The following is a 19466-nucleotide window of genomic DNA, read 5'->3' as shown; positions in this document are numbered from 1 at the left end:
CCAGTCAGAGTGGCTAAAATGAGCAAATCAGAGAACTCTAGATGCTGGCGAGGATGTGGAGAAACGGGCACCCTCCTACACTGTTGGTGGGAATGTAAACTGGTACAGCCCCTCTGGAAAACAGTGTGGAGGTTCCTCAGGAAACTAACAATAGAACTCCCCTAGGACCCAGCAATAGCACTGCTAGGAATTTACCCAAGGGATACAGAAATGCTGATGCATAGGAGCACATGTACCCCAATGTTCATAGCAGTACTCTCAACAATAGCCAAAACACGGAAAGAGCCTAAGTGTCCATCAACAGAAGAATGGATCAAGAAGATGTGGTTTATCTGTACCATGGAATACTACATGGCAATGAGAAACAGTGAAATCTGGCCATGTGTAGCAACGTGGATGGACCTTGTGGGTGTTATGCTGAGCGAAATAAGTCAGGCAGAGAAGTACAAATACCATATGTTTGCACGTATAGGAGGATTAGGAGGAACTTAACGGAGGACCAAGGGGGAGAAAAAGGGGGAAAATAGTGGGGGAGAGGGAGAGAGGCAAACCATGAAAGACGCTTGAATACTGAGAACAAACTGAGGACTGATGGGTGTGGCGGGGTGGGTGGAGATGGGCATGGAGGAGGGCACTTGTGGGGATGAGCACTGGGTGTTATATGGAAACCAAGTTGACAATAAACTATTTGTAAAAAAAATAAACTAAAAAAATTTGCAACAACAACAACAAAAGAATTATACTTTTTAAAAATATGTTTTTTGTTTTTTGCTTCAATTAAACCTGGATAATTAAAAGTATAATAAGTACTGGTGCTGACATAAATAACATATTTAACTTATACAATGTTGTGAATATTTGTACACCTGCTTTAAATATTATTAACATTTTTAATTGCTTTAGAATTGTAGAAAAATTCAACTATGAAAAACTTAATAAAATCATGTGTATATATAGGGGGGGAGGGAAAGCCTCCCGATTTATACTTGAGATTGCATTAAATCTACAGATCAATTTGGGGAGAATTACAGCATCTTAACATTACAGTCTTAACATCACTGAGTCTTTCAATCTAGGAGCAAGGTATATCTCTCCATCTATTTAATTCTTTAATTTCTTTCAGCTATGTTTTTTGGTTTTCAATGTTCTTGCACATTATTTGTCAGATTTATCCTTAAGTATTTCCATACTTTGATGCTATTGAAAATGGTATTTTTGAAATTTTAATTTCTATTTCATTGTGTATAATAGAAATACAATCATTTTATATTGAAAAATTAAATAAAATAAAACATTAGTTGGATCTAAGCAGACCTTCTAACAGCAACTTCCATTTACTCAAAAAGTTAGTATCTTTGCAATGATCTTCTAGGCCTTACCCTATTTTGTCCCTTTACTGCTCTGACCTTGTCCTCTATTACTTTCCCCCTTGATTACTCTGCTTCAGGCTCACTGTCCTTCTTTGGAATAGCTAAAGCATGTTCCATCTCCAGACAGTTCATGTTTCTGACATGAAATTTCCTCAGTTATTCAAGTGATTCATTCTCTCATCTCTCTCTAGTCCATGCCCACACTACTTTTTAGTGAGACCTGCCCTGAACTCCCTACTTAAAACCCATAAGTGTGAGGAGGACACTTATGGGGATGAGCACTGAGTGTTATGTGGAAACTAATTTGACAATAAACTATTTGTAAAAAAAAAAAAAATAAAAAAAAATTAAGTTAAAAAAAAAAACTGCACTCCACCTAAGTCTTCTCCAAACCTCTTACCCTGATTTTTTGCATATATTTGGTCATCTTCTACATATTATATTTTTAAATTATGTTTCTTTTATCCCCCTTCCTAGTGTACTATCAATATAAGCTTATTAAGGACAGATTGTTTTTTCCTCTTTTGTTCATTGCTGTATACCTAGTGCCTATAAAAGTATGTGGCATATAGTAGGTACTCAATATTAGTTGAAGGAATCAAAAACTGCATGAGTGAATGCCATACATTGTCCATCTTGGCAACCTAATTTTGATCCCTCAAACATTTTAATGTGCCTTTGATTGATTATAGGTACTTCTCCAGCAAGTCACTGTTCTCTTACACGGCATACCTATTTGTTTGACACCATATATCTGCTCATTTTGTACTCTTAGCATGGGAAACCCAGAGACTCCCATCTCCTTCCTGGCTAATTTCTTCTTATCCTTTGAAATTCAGTCTACATATCACCTCTTCTAGGAAAATTTCCATAAACCCCCTCCTCCTGCCAAATTAGGTTAAGTTCCCTCCTGGGTATTTTCATCTACTTCCTCTAACCAGTTTTATCACACTGCTTTTAGTGACTTTTTATTTGACTGTCTACTCCATGATTCCATGAGCTCAATGGAGGTAGGCCTTGTATTTGGCATAGTACCTGGCACATAGTAAGGAGGTGAATATTTGAACTGTTGACTGCAAGACTCAGGTCAAAGTCATTTTTATTGTAACCCTTTTGGGAACCTTCTCATCAACTGATCTTCATTCTAGCAGGCATTTATCCCATCCAGCTGAAAGCAATGAGAGTCAAACTGGCAACAGGCTACAGCAGACTCCCGGATGGGTTAGCCCTTAGAGATTTAATCGATAACAGCAGGTCACAAGGAAGGGAGATTCCATGATTTGGTTCTGGCACATGTCATAGTATCTATATGCTTTTGTGTTTATCAAGGATGGAGCACTATGACACTCTAAAAACATTCCCTTCAGATTGTGGGCATATATAGAAGTTATTGGTGAATTATGCCTATGGGCCAAAAATGCACTAGATTCCTGGCTACTGCTTACACTATCATCATGCCCACACTGTTTCTCTGGGGCCCATAGATGCCATGGCAAGACATGATAGAATTCAAACCTGATGCATCTTCAATGCACCTTAGAAAAGGGTCTTCCTTTCTGCTCAAGTCCCTCTATCCATAGTCTAGGGTGGGACTGAAAGAGTTGTGTGTAATGCTGACCTCTTTGAAATAGGAGTTTAAGCTCCTAAGCCATATAGGAAGTACTATCTACCTTCTCTACTTTCTACATCATATACAACCTTGAAAATGAGGCACAAACAGGTGGTTCTTTGCTTAGAGGTACAGAGTATATTTTGAGAGGGTCCTGCTTCACCTGCACATTAACAGAAATGATGACAACAGCCTTTTTCATGGGAATGTAGAGGATTAGGAACCTATGAACTCCTTTTTCCTGGATTGGGTATTCTCTTTGTATAGACCAGTGCCTTCTGCTGAGGTGAGAGCTGAGATCTGGCATGGATGTTCTGGTTGAGTAATACCAGTCACCTGAGGACAGTGCTTGGAGTTGTTGTGGGGAAGGCCCAGGACCCAGGAGCCTCTGGACTGAAGGGATTGTTGCTTGAGTTCATTGTCCAGAGACTGGGGGGCATCAAAGAAGGTTATGCCCTCCTCTTCTGTTTTCTTCTCCAACTTGGCTCCTCTCATAGGGTGTTTCATGGAGGGTGGACTCTTCTCAACCTTTTTGGTCATGGTTTTAGCCACTATCTCATCCTTAGAGAGAATGGATTCCTTATGCCCTTGACCTTTCACCTCGGGATTAATCCAGTGTGGAAAGAGCTTCATCTTATTTCCGAAGCCAGTTTCTGCAGCTTCTAGAAGAATGGGATCTTGTGAATATGGGCTGCTTTTATCAGACCCTGCAGCTTTTGAACCTAGAAAGTGTGGCCCTATAAATTTTGGCTCTGCAAAGTTTGGATCTCAAAAACGTGGTCCCTTTAAATGCTGGGCTTGTCAGCATCACTCTGATTCCCAAGCCAGACAGAGATCCAGCAAAAAAAGAGAACTATAGGCCAATATCCTTGATGAATACGGATGCAAAAATTCTCAACAAGATCCTTGCAAATCGAATCCAGCAGCATATCAAAAGAATCATCCACCAAGATCAAGTGGGATTCATTCCTGGGTTACAGGGCTGGTTCAACATTCGCAAATCAATCAATGTGATCCATCATATCAATAAAAGAAAAGATAAAAACCATATGATCCTGTCAATAGATGCAGAAAAAGCATTTGACAAAATACAGCATCCCTTCTTAATAAAGACTCTCGAGAAAGTTGGGATAGAAGGAACCTACTTAAACATCATCAAAGCCATCTATGAGAAGCCTTCAGCTAACATCATCCTCAACGGGGAAAAACTGAGAGCTTTCCCCCTGAGATCAGGAACACGACAGGGATGTCCACTCTCACCACTGTTGTTTAACATAGTGCTGGAAGTCCTAGCATCAGCCATCAGACAACAAAAGGAAATCAAAGGCATCAGAATTGGCAAAGAGGAAGTCAAACTTTCACTCTTCGCAGATGACATGATACTCTACATAGAAAACCCGACAGACTCCACCAGAAGCCTACTAGAACTGATCCAAGAATTCAGCCAAGTTGCAGGGTACAAAATCAACGTACAGAAATCGGTTGCATTTTTATACACCAATAATGAAGCAACAGAAAGAGAAATCAAGAAACTGATCCCATTCACAATTGCACAAAAAACCATAAAATACCTCGGAATAAACCTAACCAAGGATACAAGAGATCTGTATGATGAAAACTATAGAAAACTTATGAAGGAAATTGAAGAAGACACAAAGAAATGGAAAAACATTCCATGCTCATGGATAGGAAGAATAAATATAGTTAAGATGTCATTACTACCTAAAGCACTCTACACATTCAATGCAATTCCAATCAAAATTGCACCAGCATACTTCTCAAAACTAGAACAAACTATCCAAAAATTTGTATGGAACCACAAAAGACCCCGAATAGCCAAAGTAATACTGAAAAATAAAACCAAAACGGGAGGTATCACCATCCCAGACTTCAGCCTCTACTACAAAGCTGTCATCCTCAAGACAGTATGGTATTGGCACAAAAACAGACACATAGACCAATGGAACAGAATTGAGAACTCAGAAGTGGACCCAAAAGTATACAGCCAACTGATCTTTGACAAAGCAGGAAAGAATATCCAATGGAAAAAAGACAGCCTTTTTAACAGATGGTGTTGGGAGAACTGGACAGCAACATGCAGAAGAATGAAACTAGATCATTTTCTCACACCATGCACAAAAATCAACTCAAAATGGATAAAGGACCTGAACGTGAGACAGGAAACTATCAACACCCTAGAGGAGAAAGCAGGAAACAACCTCCTTGACCTCCACCGCAGCAACTTCTTACTTGACACATCCCCAAAAGCAAGGGAATCAAGAGCAAAAATAAACTGTTGGGACCTCATCAAGATTAAAAGCTTCTGCACAGCCAAGGAAACAACCCAGAAAATTAATAGGCAACCAACGGAATGGGAAAAGATAGTTGCAAATGACATATCAGATAAAGGGTTAATATCCAGAATCTATAAGGAACTCACCAAACTACACGCCCGAAAAACAAACAACCCAGTGAAGAAATGGGCAGAAGACATGAACAGACACTTCTCCAAAGAGGACATCCAGATGGCCAACAGACACATGAAACGATGCTCAGCATCCCTCCTCATCAGGGAAATACAAATCAAAACCACACTGAGATACCACCTCACGCCAGTCAGAGTGGCTAAAATGAGCAAATCAGAGAACTCTAGATGCTGGCGAGGATGTGGAGAAACGGGCACCCTCCTACACTGTTGGTGGGAATGTAAACTGGTACAGCCCCTCTGGAAAACAGTGTGGAGGTTCCTCAGGAAACTAACAATAGAACTCCCTTATGACCCAGCAATAGCACTGCTAGGAATTTACCCAAGGGATACAGAAATGCTGAGGCATAGGAGCACATGTACCCCAATGTTCATAGCAGCACTCTCCACAATAGCTAAAACATGGAAAGAGCCTAAGTGTCCATCAACAGATGAATGGATCAAGAAGATGTGGTTTATCTATACCATGGAATACTACATGGCAATGAGAAACAATGAAATCTGGCCATGTGTAGCAACATGGATGGACCTTGAGGGTGTTATGCTGAGCGAAATAAGTCAGGCAGAGAAGGACAAATATCATATGTTTGCACGTATAGGAGGATTAGGAGGAACTTAACGAAGGACCATGGGGGAGAAGAAGGGCGGAAATGATGGGGGAAAAGGAAAGAGGCAAACCATGAGAGACTCTTGAATGCTGACAAAAACTGAGGACTGATGGATTGGGGGGGAGGGGGGATGGGCATGCAGGAGGGCACTTTGGGGATGAGCACTGAGTGTTATGTGGAAAATAATTTGACAATAAACTATTTGTAAAAAAAAAAAAAAGAAAAAAAAGAAAATTAAAAGTACTCATAAAAAAAAAAAGAAAATCATTTCAATAGATGTCCAAATTAAAAATAAAACCAAAACCAAAAAATAAATAAACAAACAAACAAATAAATAAATAAATAAATGCTGGGCTTGTAAATTTGGCCCAGAAATAATTTCCCAATAAGTTGGTCATGTAAGGTCTGGCCCATTAAACTCTGGTCACTCCAGTTTTGGCATTCTGAGGAATCTTTGTTTGGGTGAGGTCATTCAATTTGCTTTAACAGCTGTACAGACCATTCTCATATGGCCTTTTGACCCAAGGTATCTTATGGGATGCTCTAGGAACTAACAGTGAGGAAGAAACTGGTGAAGGTGCTGACAGGAATCAATCAGCTGAGAGGATGGAAATGGTGGCTCTGCAGACCCAGACAGATCCTTGCTAGTTCCAACTCACTCAAGGGAACCATCCTGATCTAATTAAAATTTTACTTAAGAAATATCCTGGAGAGGGGCACCTGGGTGGCTCAGTCAGTTGAGCATCCAGCTTAGGCTCAGGTCATGATCTCACGGTTTGTGGGCCGGGGCCCTGCATCAGGCTCTGAGAGAGACTCTGTGCTGACAGCTAAGAGCCTGGATCCTGCTTGGGATTCTGTATCTCCCTGTCTCTCTACCCCTCCCCTCCTTGCTCTCTGTGTCAAAAGTGAATAAATGTTAAAAATAAATTAAAAAAAGTAAAGATCATGGAGATATATTTGGGAAGTCCGGAGGTCTGAGGAGTCTATTTATAAGAGTCCCCCTAACCCCTGAACCTCAGCAGAGTAAATGTTTTATTCACTTTGGGACAGCCTCAATGCTGCACTCCCTTGTTTGTGATTCTCTGGTGCTTTAAGTTTTCCTGGGTCCTCTGTTTTCTCTGCTTGGCAGGGAGTTGTCCTCACCCTTGCAGGGGCAAAGTCTTCCAGGGTTCCTCCAGGCCAAGGTTGTTCACACTGGCCTCCAGGGGAACACAAAGCACCTGGACCCCTGTCATGTCCCCACTGGGTTGTAAGATCTTGGAGGCCCAGTGGGCATAACCATAAGAACTAGCATGCTTTTGGTTCCCTTACACTTCCTTAGTTTAACTGCAAGCTCTTCTTTAAGGTGGACCATTCTGGAGCACATGGAATACCTGGTGGGATGAGGAGATCCTAGAGCAGTGTTTTTCCTTCATTGTTTGAATTTTTAAAAATGTTTTATTTATTTTTGAGAGAGAGAGTACAAGTGGGAAGGGGCAGAGAGAGAGAGGGAGACACAGAATCTGAAGTAGGCTCCAGGCTCTGAGCTGTCAGCACAGAGCCCAACACAGGGCTTGAACTCACAAACTGTGAGATCATGACCTGAGCCAAAGTTGGACACTTAACTGACTGAGCCACTCAGGCACCCCTCCTCAGTGGTTTAGACTCCTAAAGGACTCCTAGGCACAGATATTCCTTGGGACAGCCACAACTTTTTCCCTGGACTCCTTTGTCTTTGTAAGACTTCCCAAATATATCTCCAGGAAATTTCTTTTTCAGTTAAAAATTTAGTTTCACCAAGATGGGTATCTTGAATGAACAGGGGCCAGCAGGATGTCCGGCTCTCTAAAGGCACTATCTCAATTCACCTATACTTCAGTCTCAAATGCCTACAAGCTGTCTGCACAAGTCTCATTGGCATCTGGAAAGCCTGATCCAGGAGTTATACATTTCTGTTTAGGTGATAGTGAACCACAGGTTCTACTGGGCCCTCAACAGGCCCAGGCACATCTCTGTGACTGCAAATTGGCTAGTGATTGCCAGGGGCATGGCCCTGAAGAAACCCACATAATAAAGAGCTGGAAGCCCTGACAGGAAGGCCAAAACTTGTCTCCAGTTTCTTAGCGGCTCCTTGGGAAGATACCCAGGGGGGTGCTGATCAGGATGATCAGTGACAGCATCAGGTGAGGCTTGTTGCTGCTGGTCAAGGCCTATCAGTATTAAGGATGTCTCTTCCTGATCCATGTAGAGGCTGATTGCTACCCCCATGTCTAGGGACTTGCTTTCTGGGGGCACAAGGGAATCAAGTTGCTGCCAGGACCCTTGGAATGCGGCAGACCCAATGATTTGCATTCCAACAGCTGCAAATATGGACAGGAACAATGCCCTAGCAGTTCTTCCCACACTTATAGTAAATGTAGCTCTGCAAGATTGCCTTAGCTTGGCCAAGCAACTGTAGACTGTCCCTGCTGCCACAATGGATCATAACAGGTCACTGTCCCCACTGGCCTCTAGGTCTGCAAGCTAGGGGACACTCACACTGGTCAGTGTGCTGCTCTGGAGCAGGGGTTGCTGGTCAGCAGGGGACAGGAGCAGCTGGATGAACTTCTGGATCTTCTGGGGCAGGCCCCAGCAACGGTGAATCAACCTACTAAATCAACCACTTCTCAAGGTAGAACTCTAGCAGCTCTGGGCATGTTCTAGGGAAATACCATTTCCCTCTTGAAGACTGAAATGGGCTTCTCCTAACTGGTAGGCCCCTAGGCACAGGCAGAAAGAAGCATGTCTCATGGCTTATGTTGTATGGTTCTTTGCATCTACAGAGATTCCTGGGCAAAAGCTGGCGACCGCCACTGAAGCTGGGGCTGCCTTTGCAGCTGGTGCCACTCTAAGGCTTCACCCTTGGCCAGGAGAGGAAATGGGATATTGATAGAAGTTTGTTGATAGTCAGATAGAGAGGCTCAAATTGGGGAATGTGGGAAGAAGGTGGGGCTAACTTAAATGGAAGAAAGTTTAGTCAGTACAGAGATTAAGAAGAAAGTATTTTTAAAAAAGGGACTGGGGACCCCCTTTTGTGAAGAAATCTTTACAGGCAGACCAGGGACTCAATGTGCAGAAAAGAGGAACCATAGCAAGGAAGCTATGTTTTTGCTGCAGATAGCACATCGAGGCCTCAGCAGGTCCTCAAGGCAATGGGCAGAGACCACTTAGAGACTGAAATGTGGTAGAGCCAGAGCAATGGAGTTTGGGATTTGCTTGCAGTGATATTTGCTCTGGATTCACAGTGGATCCATCAATAACCCAGAAAGTTTGGGTAGACTGGCTCAACTTTCATGAACCCAGCTCAAGAAGATAGCCCATATTTTCAATTAGAGGCCTTAGAGGTAGCATTTACGATGAAATAAATGTGCCTCCCCTGCCCCCCCGGTTTGGGAAATACTTGGGGCTGTGTTATAAGCTGCCACAGGAATTCTTCTAAGGATCTTACATGTCTTTATAAACATGCATTTAGAAACATGTCTCAGAGCTTTTGGGAAATAGGAACATGTAAGGCAATGGGGTGTTTTAGGTTCATGAGCTCTGGATTCAGGAAAAGAGAGAATCAGATATTCAAGGGCAGCTGACCTTGTTTCTTTAGTACACCTTCGGAGCGGCTCTTCCTCTTGTCCTGCTGAATCACAGGAGCCCTAGGCTCCTCAAGGCTTGAAGAAGACAGAACTCCTGCATGCCAGGGAACATCTGGCACTTGAAATCCCTTCTTTCGCTGGAGGCGTTCAACCTGGTGATCTGGGATGCTGACACTGACTGACTGGGCAGCTGACTGTGGTAAGCATTTCTGGTCCGTTAACTGTGACATTGTGGGCGTTACAGATGGAAGTGAAAGATCTTTGGAGTGCAGGGAACCTTGACTCTGCTCCAAAGAGGGACTAGACATAGACAAAATCTCTAGGCAAGAGGAGGCTTGAGATGGCCCCGATGAAGGGGGAGAGATCAGGGTGTTCTCACCCGCCAACAACTGCTGAATCTCCAGAGCCACAGCATTGCAGATGGGGCAGGAAGAATCTGCACACAGGAGCCGCCGCACACTTCCCTCCTTAGGAAGCCAGCCCTGGCTAGGAAGGGAAGAAGCAACCATTACTGATGGAGTGACACCTGCCTCTTTGAATGTGTATGGCCTGGAGATTGGGCCTGCCCTCCCCCAGTCCTGAAACCTTGGGGCCTGTGCCCCCAGGGTGTTTACCCATCTCCTCTTCCTCCAAGGAAAATGCCATTGATAAGTTATGTTGGGCTGGGCTGAGGGTCTGGACCTTGTTGGACAAGGTCTCAGACAGCCTGTGGGAATACAGGGCCATGACAGACTGGGAGGTGGGATGAGTTCTCTGTTGACCTGTGTTGAGAAGCTGAACCAGAAGAAGGGACACAGGTGGGGGGTGGAGGGGAAGCCAATGGTTAGCTGATGGGGCATCACTGGGAACATGACCAGGTATATCCTGGAATCAGTCTCCTTTGGGGTTAAGAAGGCCACTATTCAGTATTTCTAAGCTGTGGAAAATGAGGTCTTTGTGGGAACTATGCATTCAGGGACTATGGGGTGTCCCAGCTCCTGTACATAGCATCTCTTGAGAGCCAATCCCATTCTCTAGAGACTTTAAGAAGAGGATAAGATGACAGGCTCTTTCCTAAGGGCTGTCCCAAGAACTGGCCTCCCTGAAGACAAGACCATGGAGGTAATTTCAACAGGTTCCACAGGTCTGCCCTTGAATGACTGTAACTGTAAAGGGAATATGACAGTGTGCATCTATTTATGCATACATTTGTCTATTCTCTTGACTGGATAACTTGTCTTATGGCTGAGTGGAAACTCATGTAGAGTCTTTAGTGAATTACATACTAGTGAATCCTGAATTCCAGGACCGCTGTGAACTGAACCCATAGCAGAACTGGGAGATTCCTCTCTCCTGAGATACCTGATCCCTCCTCTGCCCTGGCAACCCTCTCAACTGTGTTCAGCATCCACTTGTGTCTGACTCCCACCCAGCCATTATCCTTCTCCTCATCCCTGCTCCAGGCCAAGCATAGAAATCATCACAGGCCAGGCTGGGGGTTTGGAGACTGCAAAGAGCAAGTGGTCACCTTTTCATGACAGAGAGCAGCTCCCATGGCTTTTCAGCTTCTTTCCGGGAGAGTCTCCTAGCTGAGAAACCAGGAGACAGTATTAGAAGGAATAAGAGGATACAGCAATGTCCTATAGGAAGTTGAAGGGACATCCTATAGGAAGCTGAAGGCCTTTGAGTAAACGGATACTCAAAACCCCAATAGTCAATGCTCTAAGGCATGTCTGTGTATAATTTAACCAGTTGCATCATGGTTTCCTAGACCTAATCTCATTTGATCATCAAAACCACACTGTGAGTGAGACAGGACCCATTTCATGTATCACAGACTGAGAGATGAAGTGATTTCCATAGTCATAAAACTAGTAAATGACATTGACTAAGAGATGAAGTGATTTCCACAGGATAAAAAAAAATAGTAAGGGCTTCTGTCCTACTTCCTCATTCTTCATTCCCAGGAGCTGGGATAAGGTGGAGAATTTGGAAACATTCCCAGGTTCTGATTTCGCATTCAAGAAAATCTGGGAGAATTTGTCAACTGAGGCGATTAGAGCCTTCAGTGGTTAGAGCACCTGGCTCCTGGCACCAGGGGACACGAATCAGGGGAATCTTGTCTGTAGTGAGGGTAGTCACAGGGAAAACTAGGACTTTACCTCTTGATGTTCTATCTTTAGCTCTTTGTTTGACTCTCCGGTGACGCTTGAAAACAAAAAAGTTAGAGTATTAAGCTGGGCACCTTTATTCTTTGTGTCTAAAATGGAACAAAACCTGTAAATATTTCCCAAACGTTTTTTGTATTCCAATTTTATACACTCTCCTACCATTCTTTTCCCTACTCTGTCTTTTTCACTCCATCATTTCCCTTCTCTTATTTCTAATTTATTTTGAGGCTCTTCCATATTCCATACCTCCACCCCCATTCTCTGAACAAGTTCTCTTGGGGGAGGTTGGAATGAAACAGGAGAAAAGAGGAAGAGATTAAAGAATAAGAAGTCCAGTAGCCAAAGGATTTTAGCCATCCAGGCCCTCAATGTATCCCAACCAGAAGAATCACCCAAACTTGGAGCTGTTCTGGGATCCATTGAGGAAACCCTGTAAAAAAGTAGGGGTAAGGGTCACAGGAGAAAGCAAGGAGATAAAATCTTTTTTGAGGCTTAATCGATTCACTCATGGTCGTTGTGTTTCCCTACCCGGCAACAGCTCCTGTTATGTCCCAACCTTAATACTTGGTGGCTCTTTTTCACTTGCCAAATAATTAATGCAATAATAATAATGGAGCCATAAGTATATAAGGGATATCCACCATCCCACAGAAGAAAGGTAGGGCTCAACATAATCTAAACCTCACTAGCCATCTCTCTTCCTAGGCTTTCAAGGACTTGGCACCTAATGCCCCCAAATTCTAGACCTTGTCATCTCTGCCTCACAGAAGATGGAACCAGATCACCAGACTACATCACAAAGCTCTCCTATTTCAAAAGGCATGCAGAGCATCACAGGTATTTATATGTCTAGGAGAAGCTCATGTGATTCACTGTTCAGATGAGGGTGTCTGGTTGTCTCTGAAGGAGTTGCAGAACCTGGGCCTAGAGGTGCCAGCGTCATGGACAGTATATATTTTGATGCTCTATTCCTTCTAACCCAATGGCTACTTCTCTCCTTAAGACAACAATCTGGTGGGGTGCCTGGGTGACTCAGTCAGTTAAGCATCCTTGATTTTGGCTCAGGTCATGACCTCATTGGTGAGTTCGAGCTCCATGTCAGATTCTGTGCTGTCAAGCCTGGAACCTGCTTAAGATTCTCTCTTTCTGCCCCTCTTCCACTCGTGTGCATGTGTGTGTGTGCTCTCTCTCTCTCTCTCTCAAAATAAATAAATAAACTTTAAAAAAGAGACAACAATATGGCATCTATCCTTAGATAAGTGAATCTTTATGTATACTGCATGCCCTATACTATAAGAGAGATCGTGGTTAGGTCAGAATAACTCCATAAACTACATCACCTGTACTGGGAAGATAAATAAAAAATACACATAATACATGGCAATGAGAAAGAATGAAATCTGGCCATTTTTCGCAACATGGATGGAACTAGAGGGTGTTATGCTGAGCAAAATAAGTCAGGCAGAGAAGGACAAATACCATGTGTTTGCATGTATAGGAGGATTAGGAGGAACTTAACGGAGGACTATGGGGGAGAAGAAGGGGGGAAATAGTGGGGGAGAGGGAAGGAGGCAAACCATGAGAGACTCTTGAATGTTGAGAACAAATGGAGGACTGATGATTATGGGGGAGAGGGGAAAGGGGGTGATGGGCATTGAGAAGGGCACTTGTGGGGATGAGCACTGGATGTTATATGGAAACCAACTTGACAATAAACTATTTAAAAAAAAAGAGGATAGGACATCCATTATCTTGTTAAGTGTTAGGAAGTGAGGATTTTGATATTATAGGCAATTGATAGTATTAAGAGGTTCAAGAAGAGGATCATGTCTGATGTGTCAAGGAAAGGATATAGCTGTTGTATTTTTTTTTTAACTTACTTTAGAGAGACAGTGTGTACAAGAGGGGGAAGAGGGTAGAGTGAGGGATGGGGAGAGAGGGAGGGAGAGAGACAAACAGAGAATCTTAAGCAGGCTCCATGCTCAGCACAGAGCCCAAGGGCTCAGTCCCACAACACTGGAATTATGACCCAAGCCAAAATCAAGATTCCAATGCTCAATCAATTGAGCCACCCAGGCGCCCCTAGCTTCTGTCTATTAAAATACCTTTCTGATATAACACCCAGGTGTATATGGAAACCAACTTGACAATAAACTATCTGTAAAAAATAAGTAAATAAACATTAAAAGAAAAAAAATATCTTTCTGAGAGTTAAAAGAAGGATTCCTCCCAGTCTATGGTTAAGCTTTGGATGGGTGGGAAAAGACTGTAAATACTGCCTTCCAAGAGGCACATAATTGGGGCGCACTTCTGGTGCTTGATTTTCTAGAACAGCCTCTACAGATCTTATAGCATCCTGCCTATTCATGGAGATGGGTCATTGGTAAAACTTTTATTTATTTATTTTTTTTTTTACAAATAGTTTATTGTCAAATTAGTTTCTACATAACACTCAGTGCTCATCCCCAAAGTGCCCTCCTCCATGCCCATCCCCCCCTCCCCACCACTTCCATCAGTCCTCAGTTTTTGTCAGCATTCAAGAGTCTCTCATGGTTTGCCTCTCTCCCTTTCCCCCACCATTTCCGCCCTTCTTCTCCCCCTTGTTCCTCCGTCAAGTTCCTCCTAATCCTCCTATACGTGCAAACATATGATATTTGTCCTTCTCTGCCTGACTTATTTCACCTCACGCCAGTCAGAGTGGCTAAAATGAGCAAATCAGAGAACTCTAGATGCTGGCGAGGATGTGGAGAAACGGGCACCCTCCTACACTGTTGGTGGGAATGTAAACTGGTACAGCCCCTCTGGAAAACAGTGTGGAGGTTCCTCAGGAAACTAACAATAGAACTCCCTTATGACCCAGCAATAGCACTGCTAGGAATTTACCCAAGGGATACAGAAATGCTGAGGCATAGGAGCACGTGTACCCCAATGTTCATAGCAGCACTCTCCACAATAGCTAAAACGTGGAAAGAGCCTAAGTGTCCATCAACAGATGAATGGATCAAGAAGATGTGGTTTATCTATACCATGGAATACTACATGGCAATGAGAAACAATGAAATCTGGCCATGTGTAGCAACATGGATGGAAATAAGAAATAAAACTTTTGATTAAAGGCTACAAACTTGTAGGTTCTTTGCTTGAATCCAACATTGTTGGAATGTTTGGCTAAATGTTTTATAAAATCTGAATTTAAATACCTTTAGGCAGGGCAAGCTTTTTCCTATTCAACCTCAGTACCCACCACTCCTGTGTCCACTGATTCACATATTAATGTTAACTTTATGGCATCTGTCAACATTGTAAGATGCCTCCAACATTCTATGACTTTCTGAATTTCCTGAATTTTTTACCTTGATGAGAGTGGTCCTACACCCACAAAATTGTTAGTCTCAAGATCTCTGCAAGTGCTATTTGGTTCTTCCTCCAGCATCCTGTCCACCACCAAACAGGTGTAATGAGCACTCAATCTGTGTTCATCCCTAAGCTGGGCAGTCTCAAAGGCACAAAGACATTTAAGTTGTGTTATCTGCCTGCTCTCAAGACACTTAAAAACCTAGTTACAAAGACAAGACTACTTCACATGCATAAAAAAAATCAATCTTACTAGAAGTTGGGGAAGTGGAAATTAAGGAGTTATTATCTAGGGGCACCTGGGTAGCTCAGTCAGTTAAGTGTCCGACTTTGGCTCAGGTCATGATCTCACGGTTTGTGGATTCGAGCCCTGTGTCGGGCTCTGTGCTGACAGCTAGGTCAGAGCCTGGAACCTGCTTCCGATTCTGTGTCTCCCTCTCTCTCTGACCCTCCCCTGCTCGCATTGTCTCTCTCTCTCTCTCAGAAATGAATAAAACACTTTAAAAAAAGGAGTTATTATCTAATGGGTACAGAGTGTTTCTTTAGGATGATGAAAAAGTTCTGAAAATGGATAGTGGTGATGACAGCACCACATTATAAATGTACTTAATGACACTGAACTATATACTTAAAAAGTTAAAAAAAATAAATGTTAAGTATAAACACCACAGTTTAAGATACAAAAGGCAAAAACAAAACAAAAAAAAACAAAAAACAAAAAACCAACCCTGTACCAATCATTAGTATGAGGGATTTTTATTAGCTTATATAAGGGAAGAATATTCCAAAAATGATTTCACAGAAATATAGAATAGTGAATGTTTGTCTTAAGTGTCTTTTTAGTATAGAACAAAATAAAAACAAAGTACATCCTTACATTTAAGATAATTTAAGAATAGTCCCACCCTGATGATGGGATAAATTTGAGCCATTTTAATATCTCTCCTGAACTTGCAAGTTCCATAACACAAAAATGAGAAGACTTTTTCAACCACAGAACACTGAATAACAAGTGAACAAAAATTAGTTAAAAAGTAGCTTGCATAGGCTTTAAAATTTTTTTAAATGTTTATTTTTGAGAGAGGGAGAGAGAGAGAGAGAGAGAACGAGCAGGGTAGGGGCAGAGAGAGAGGGAGGCAGGATATGAAGCAGGCTCCAGGCTCTGAGCTGTCAGCACAGAGCCTAACGTGGGGCTTGAACTCACAGGCCATGAGATCATGACCTGAGCTGAAGTCAGATACTTAACCAACTGAGCCACCCAGGCACCCCTGCATAAGCTTTGCAGTAGCAGGTTGAGATATCTACAATATAGCTTGAATCTTTTATTTTTATAATTTCTACCCAACCTGCTCCTGCTCCCTGCAGCTGTGGCTGCCTTCTATGCTACTGCAACAGTTCTGTCTTTCATTAACCTGACTTAATGTGGCCCCATATGATGTTTGGTGTCCTCTTTTCCTGGGCTATGATTATATGTGATTAAAAAGCTGCTGTTAGGGGCGCCTGGGTGGCTTAATCGGTTAAGCGTCAGACTTTCTCTTAGGTCATGATCTCGCGGTTCGTGGGTTCGAGCCCCGCGTCGGGCTCTGTGCTGACTGCCAGCTCAGAGCCTGGAGCCTGTTTCAGTCTGTGACTCCCTCTCTCTCTGACCCTCCCCTGCTCACGCTGTCTCTCTCTCTCTCTCCTAGAAATAAATAAAAAACATTTAAAAATAAATAAATAAAATTAAAAAAAGAAAGAAAGAAAGAAAGAAAGAAAAAGCTGCTGTTGGTCTCATAGGTCCAATGTCAAGTATTGTGAGGTCAGCCATCCCCAGACCCCTAGAACTCTCCCTCACCAATGGGATGAAAAGGAGGCAAACAGAATATTGTATCTCCTACCCAATCAGTCCCTGCTTTCTGCAGCTGCTGCCACCTATTTATTGCTGCAACAGTTCTGTCTCCCAGTAGCCTAACCTCTTGCCCAAGGCAAAACCCATCAAATTCTGCAAACTTTGCACCTGCTCCAGCCAGTGCACTATTCACCTTACAGATAGCCCACAGCCACTGCCATCCCACTAAGCCATTAAAACCACCTGCTGCAAACTCCTCTGCAGCAATTCACCCACTCTTGCCACTTTGTCTCAGGAGCTCAGGAATTAGAGCCAAAGACAATCTTATGTGTTTTCTCAGGGTAGGCCTTTAGTACAGGTTTATTTACTGATTTGGTATACATTGATGAAGGATGCTTGAGTGGTTAGGACAGTGGGATCAGTGTCTTCCCAAACAAAGGCACATTCATGTAATGAACACATCAATGATGTGGGCATGGATCTTCACATTTGCTCTTTCTGCTTCAAGTTTACAGTGAACAGCAAACAAGGGAGAGGAGGTACCTGAAAATCCTCTATGGACTCTGGAGGGCTACACGACTATAAATTCATATTCATTTGTTTCTAGAAAACTTGCTAAAGCCAGACTCTGCTTCCATGATTGTGCTACAGTGGCACAATTATTGTAATAGTAGAATTCCTTCAGGAAACTTTATTTATTGATTCATATGTAACATGGTTCATATCACAACTCCATATAGAAAAATCCTGACAGACACGCCACTGATGTGAGTTTGTCCCTCCACACAAACCTTACAAAGGAGTTTTGCTGTGTCTCATCAGAGAATATTGCTGAACACCTTAGATGTGCCAAGGTACTGGGAACAGAGAATGATAGTTGTGCTATTAAACAGAAACATTTTTATATATGAGCATTTTTATTAGTGCCTCAAAGTTAAGATTTGCAGGAAGTTGGACAGGAGGCCCTAAAGAAGTGTCAGATAGCAAGACCACTAGTGCTCATGCAGCAGATTACAGTACGCAGTGAGTGTAACAAGCAGTTATTGACACTAGAGGGCAGCACCTGCCCACTCAATTCTAGTCCAGCAAACAGTGACAGAAACTTTAAAAGGTCATCTGTTCCAATGGCTCTCAACCCTGGCCTTACATCAGAATCACTAGGAAGCCTGTAAAAATATAGATTTTCTGGCCTCATCCCAGACTTAATGAGTCAGAATATGTAGGGTCAGCGTCTAGAAATCTATATATTAATATTGGGGCGCCTGGGTGGCTCAGTCGGTTAAGCGTCCGACTTCGGCTCAGGTCATGATCTCGCGGTTCGTGGGTTCAAGCTCCACATCGGGTTCTGTACAGGCAGCTCAGAGCCGGGAGCCCGTTTCAGATTCTGTGTCTCCCTCTCTCTCTGTCCCTCCCCTGCTCATGCTCTGTCTCTGTTTCAAAAATAAATAAAAACTATTAAGAATTTTTTTAAAAAATAGAAATCTATGTATTAATATAAAAAATAATCCTCAAGCAATAAAACACTAAGATTTGGGTATATATTTGGGGGATACCAGCAACAGTACCCCTACCCAGTTGTCCTGAGATATAATTGACATATAACATTGTATCAGTTTCAGGTGTATGACATAATGATTTATGTGTATATTGAGAAATGATTACCACAGTAAGTTTAACATCCATCTCCTCACATAGTTACAGTTTTTTTTCTTGTGATGAGAACTTTGAAATTAAATCTACTCTCTCAGAAGCTCTCAAATACACAATATAGTATTGTTAACTACTGTCACCATGCTATGTATTAGATCCCCAGAACTTATTAGTCTTATGACTGGAAGTTTGTACCTTTTAACCACCTTCCTTCTTTTCCTCTGTCCTCCACCACCAGCCACTGACTGACAACCACCAAACTTCTCAAGTTCAAGATTTTTTTAGATTACACATATAAGTGAGATATACAATATTTGTCTTTCACTATTTATTTTTGCTTAGCATAATGCCTTCAATATTCATCCATGTTGTTGCAAAAGGCAAGGTTTCCTTCTTTTTAATGCCTCAATAATATTCCATATCTATCTATCTATCTATCTATCTATCTCACGTCTTCTTTATCCATTCATCTATTGATGAGAACTTAGGTGTTTCCGTGTCTTGGATACTGTAAATAATGCTGCAGTGAATATGGGGGTGCAGATAGTGATTTTGTTTCCTTCAGATATATACCCAGAAGTGGGACTGCTGGATTATATGGTAGTTCTATATGTAATTTTTTGAAGAACCTCCATACTATTTTCCAAAGTAGTTGCACCAATTTCCATTCCCACCAGCAGTACACAACAGTTCTCTTTTCTCACTAGCATTTGCTATCTCTTGTCTTTTTTATGACAGTCCCTCTAACACATTTCTGATGATGTTTCATTGTGGTTTTGATTTGCATTTCCCTGACGATTAGTAACA

At 42.4% G+C, this 19466-nt stretch overlaps 1 protein-coding gene and 1 long non-coding RNA gene across 4 annotated transcripts in view; one reads left to right on the top strand and one right to left on the bottom strand.

Moving 5' to 3' along the window:
* Positions 1-19466, top strand: part of LOC120241742 — a 114214-nt gene that overhangs the window by 55717 nt on the left and 39031 nt on the right. The window contains exons 3-5 of one of the 2 annotated variants that reach the window (XR_005530938.1): positions 8566-8722; positions 9689-9876; positions 12533-12664. This is a non-coding gene — a long non-coding RNA (uncharacterized LOC120241742). The remainder of the gene's footprint in view (positions 1-8565; positions 8723-9688; positions 9877-12532; positions 12665-19466) is intronic. The other variant, XR_005530939.1, reaches the window with a different exon arrangement.
* FAM205C (family with sequence similarity 205 member C) lies at positions 3095-12507 on the bottom strand. Of its 2 annotated transcripts, none has more exons than XM_039247066.1 (5): positions 12356-12507; positions 11819-11864; positions 11185-11245; positions 9676-10163; positions 3095-3641 (listed from the first exon to the last, which is right to left on the bottom strand). In XM_039247066.1, exons 1-5 carry the CDS (start codon positions 12497-12499, stop codon positions 3196-3198), a joined length of 1185 nt encoding a protein of 394 aa, XP_039102997.1. In that variant the 5' UTR covers positions 12500-12507; the 3' UTR covers positions 3095-3195. The 2 variants fall into 2 exon arrangements, with proteins under 2 accessions (XP_039102997.1, XP_039102998.1); XM_039247067.1 differs by having other exon boundaries at positions 10057-10163.

The sequence above is a fragment of the Hyaena hyaena genome, unplaced genomic scaffold, assembly GCF_003009895.1.
Source record: "Hyaena hyaena isolate Hyena2069 unplaced genomic scaffold, ASM300989v1 scaffold_289, whole genome shotgun sequence".
NCBI classification, from domain to species: Eukaryota; Metazoa; Chordata; class Mammalia; order Carnivora; family Hyaenidae; genus Hyaena; species Hyaena hyaena.
The sequence above is the reverse complement of the archived record's forward strand: the minus strand, read 5'-3'. Positions and strand labels throughout refer to the sequence as shown.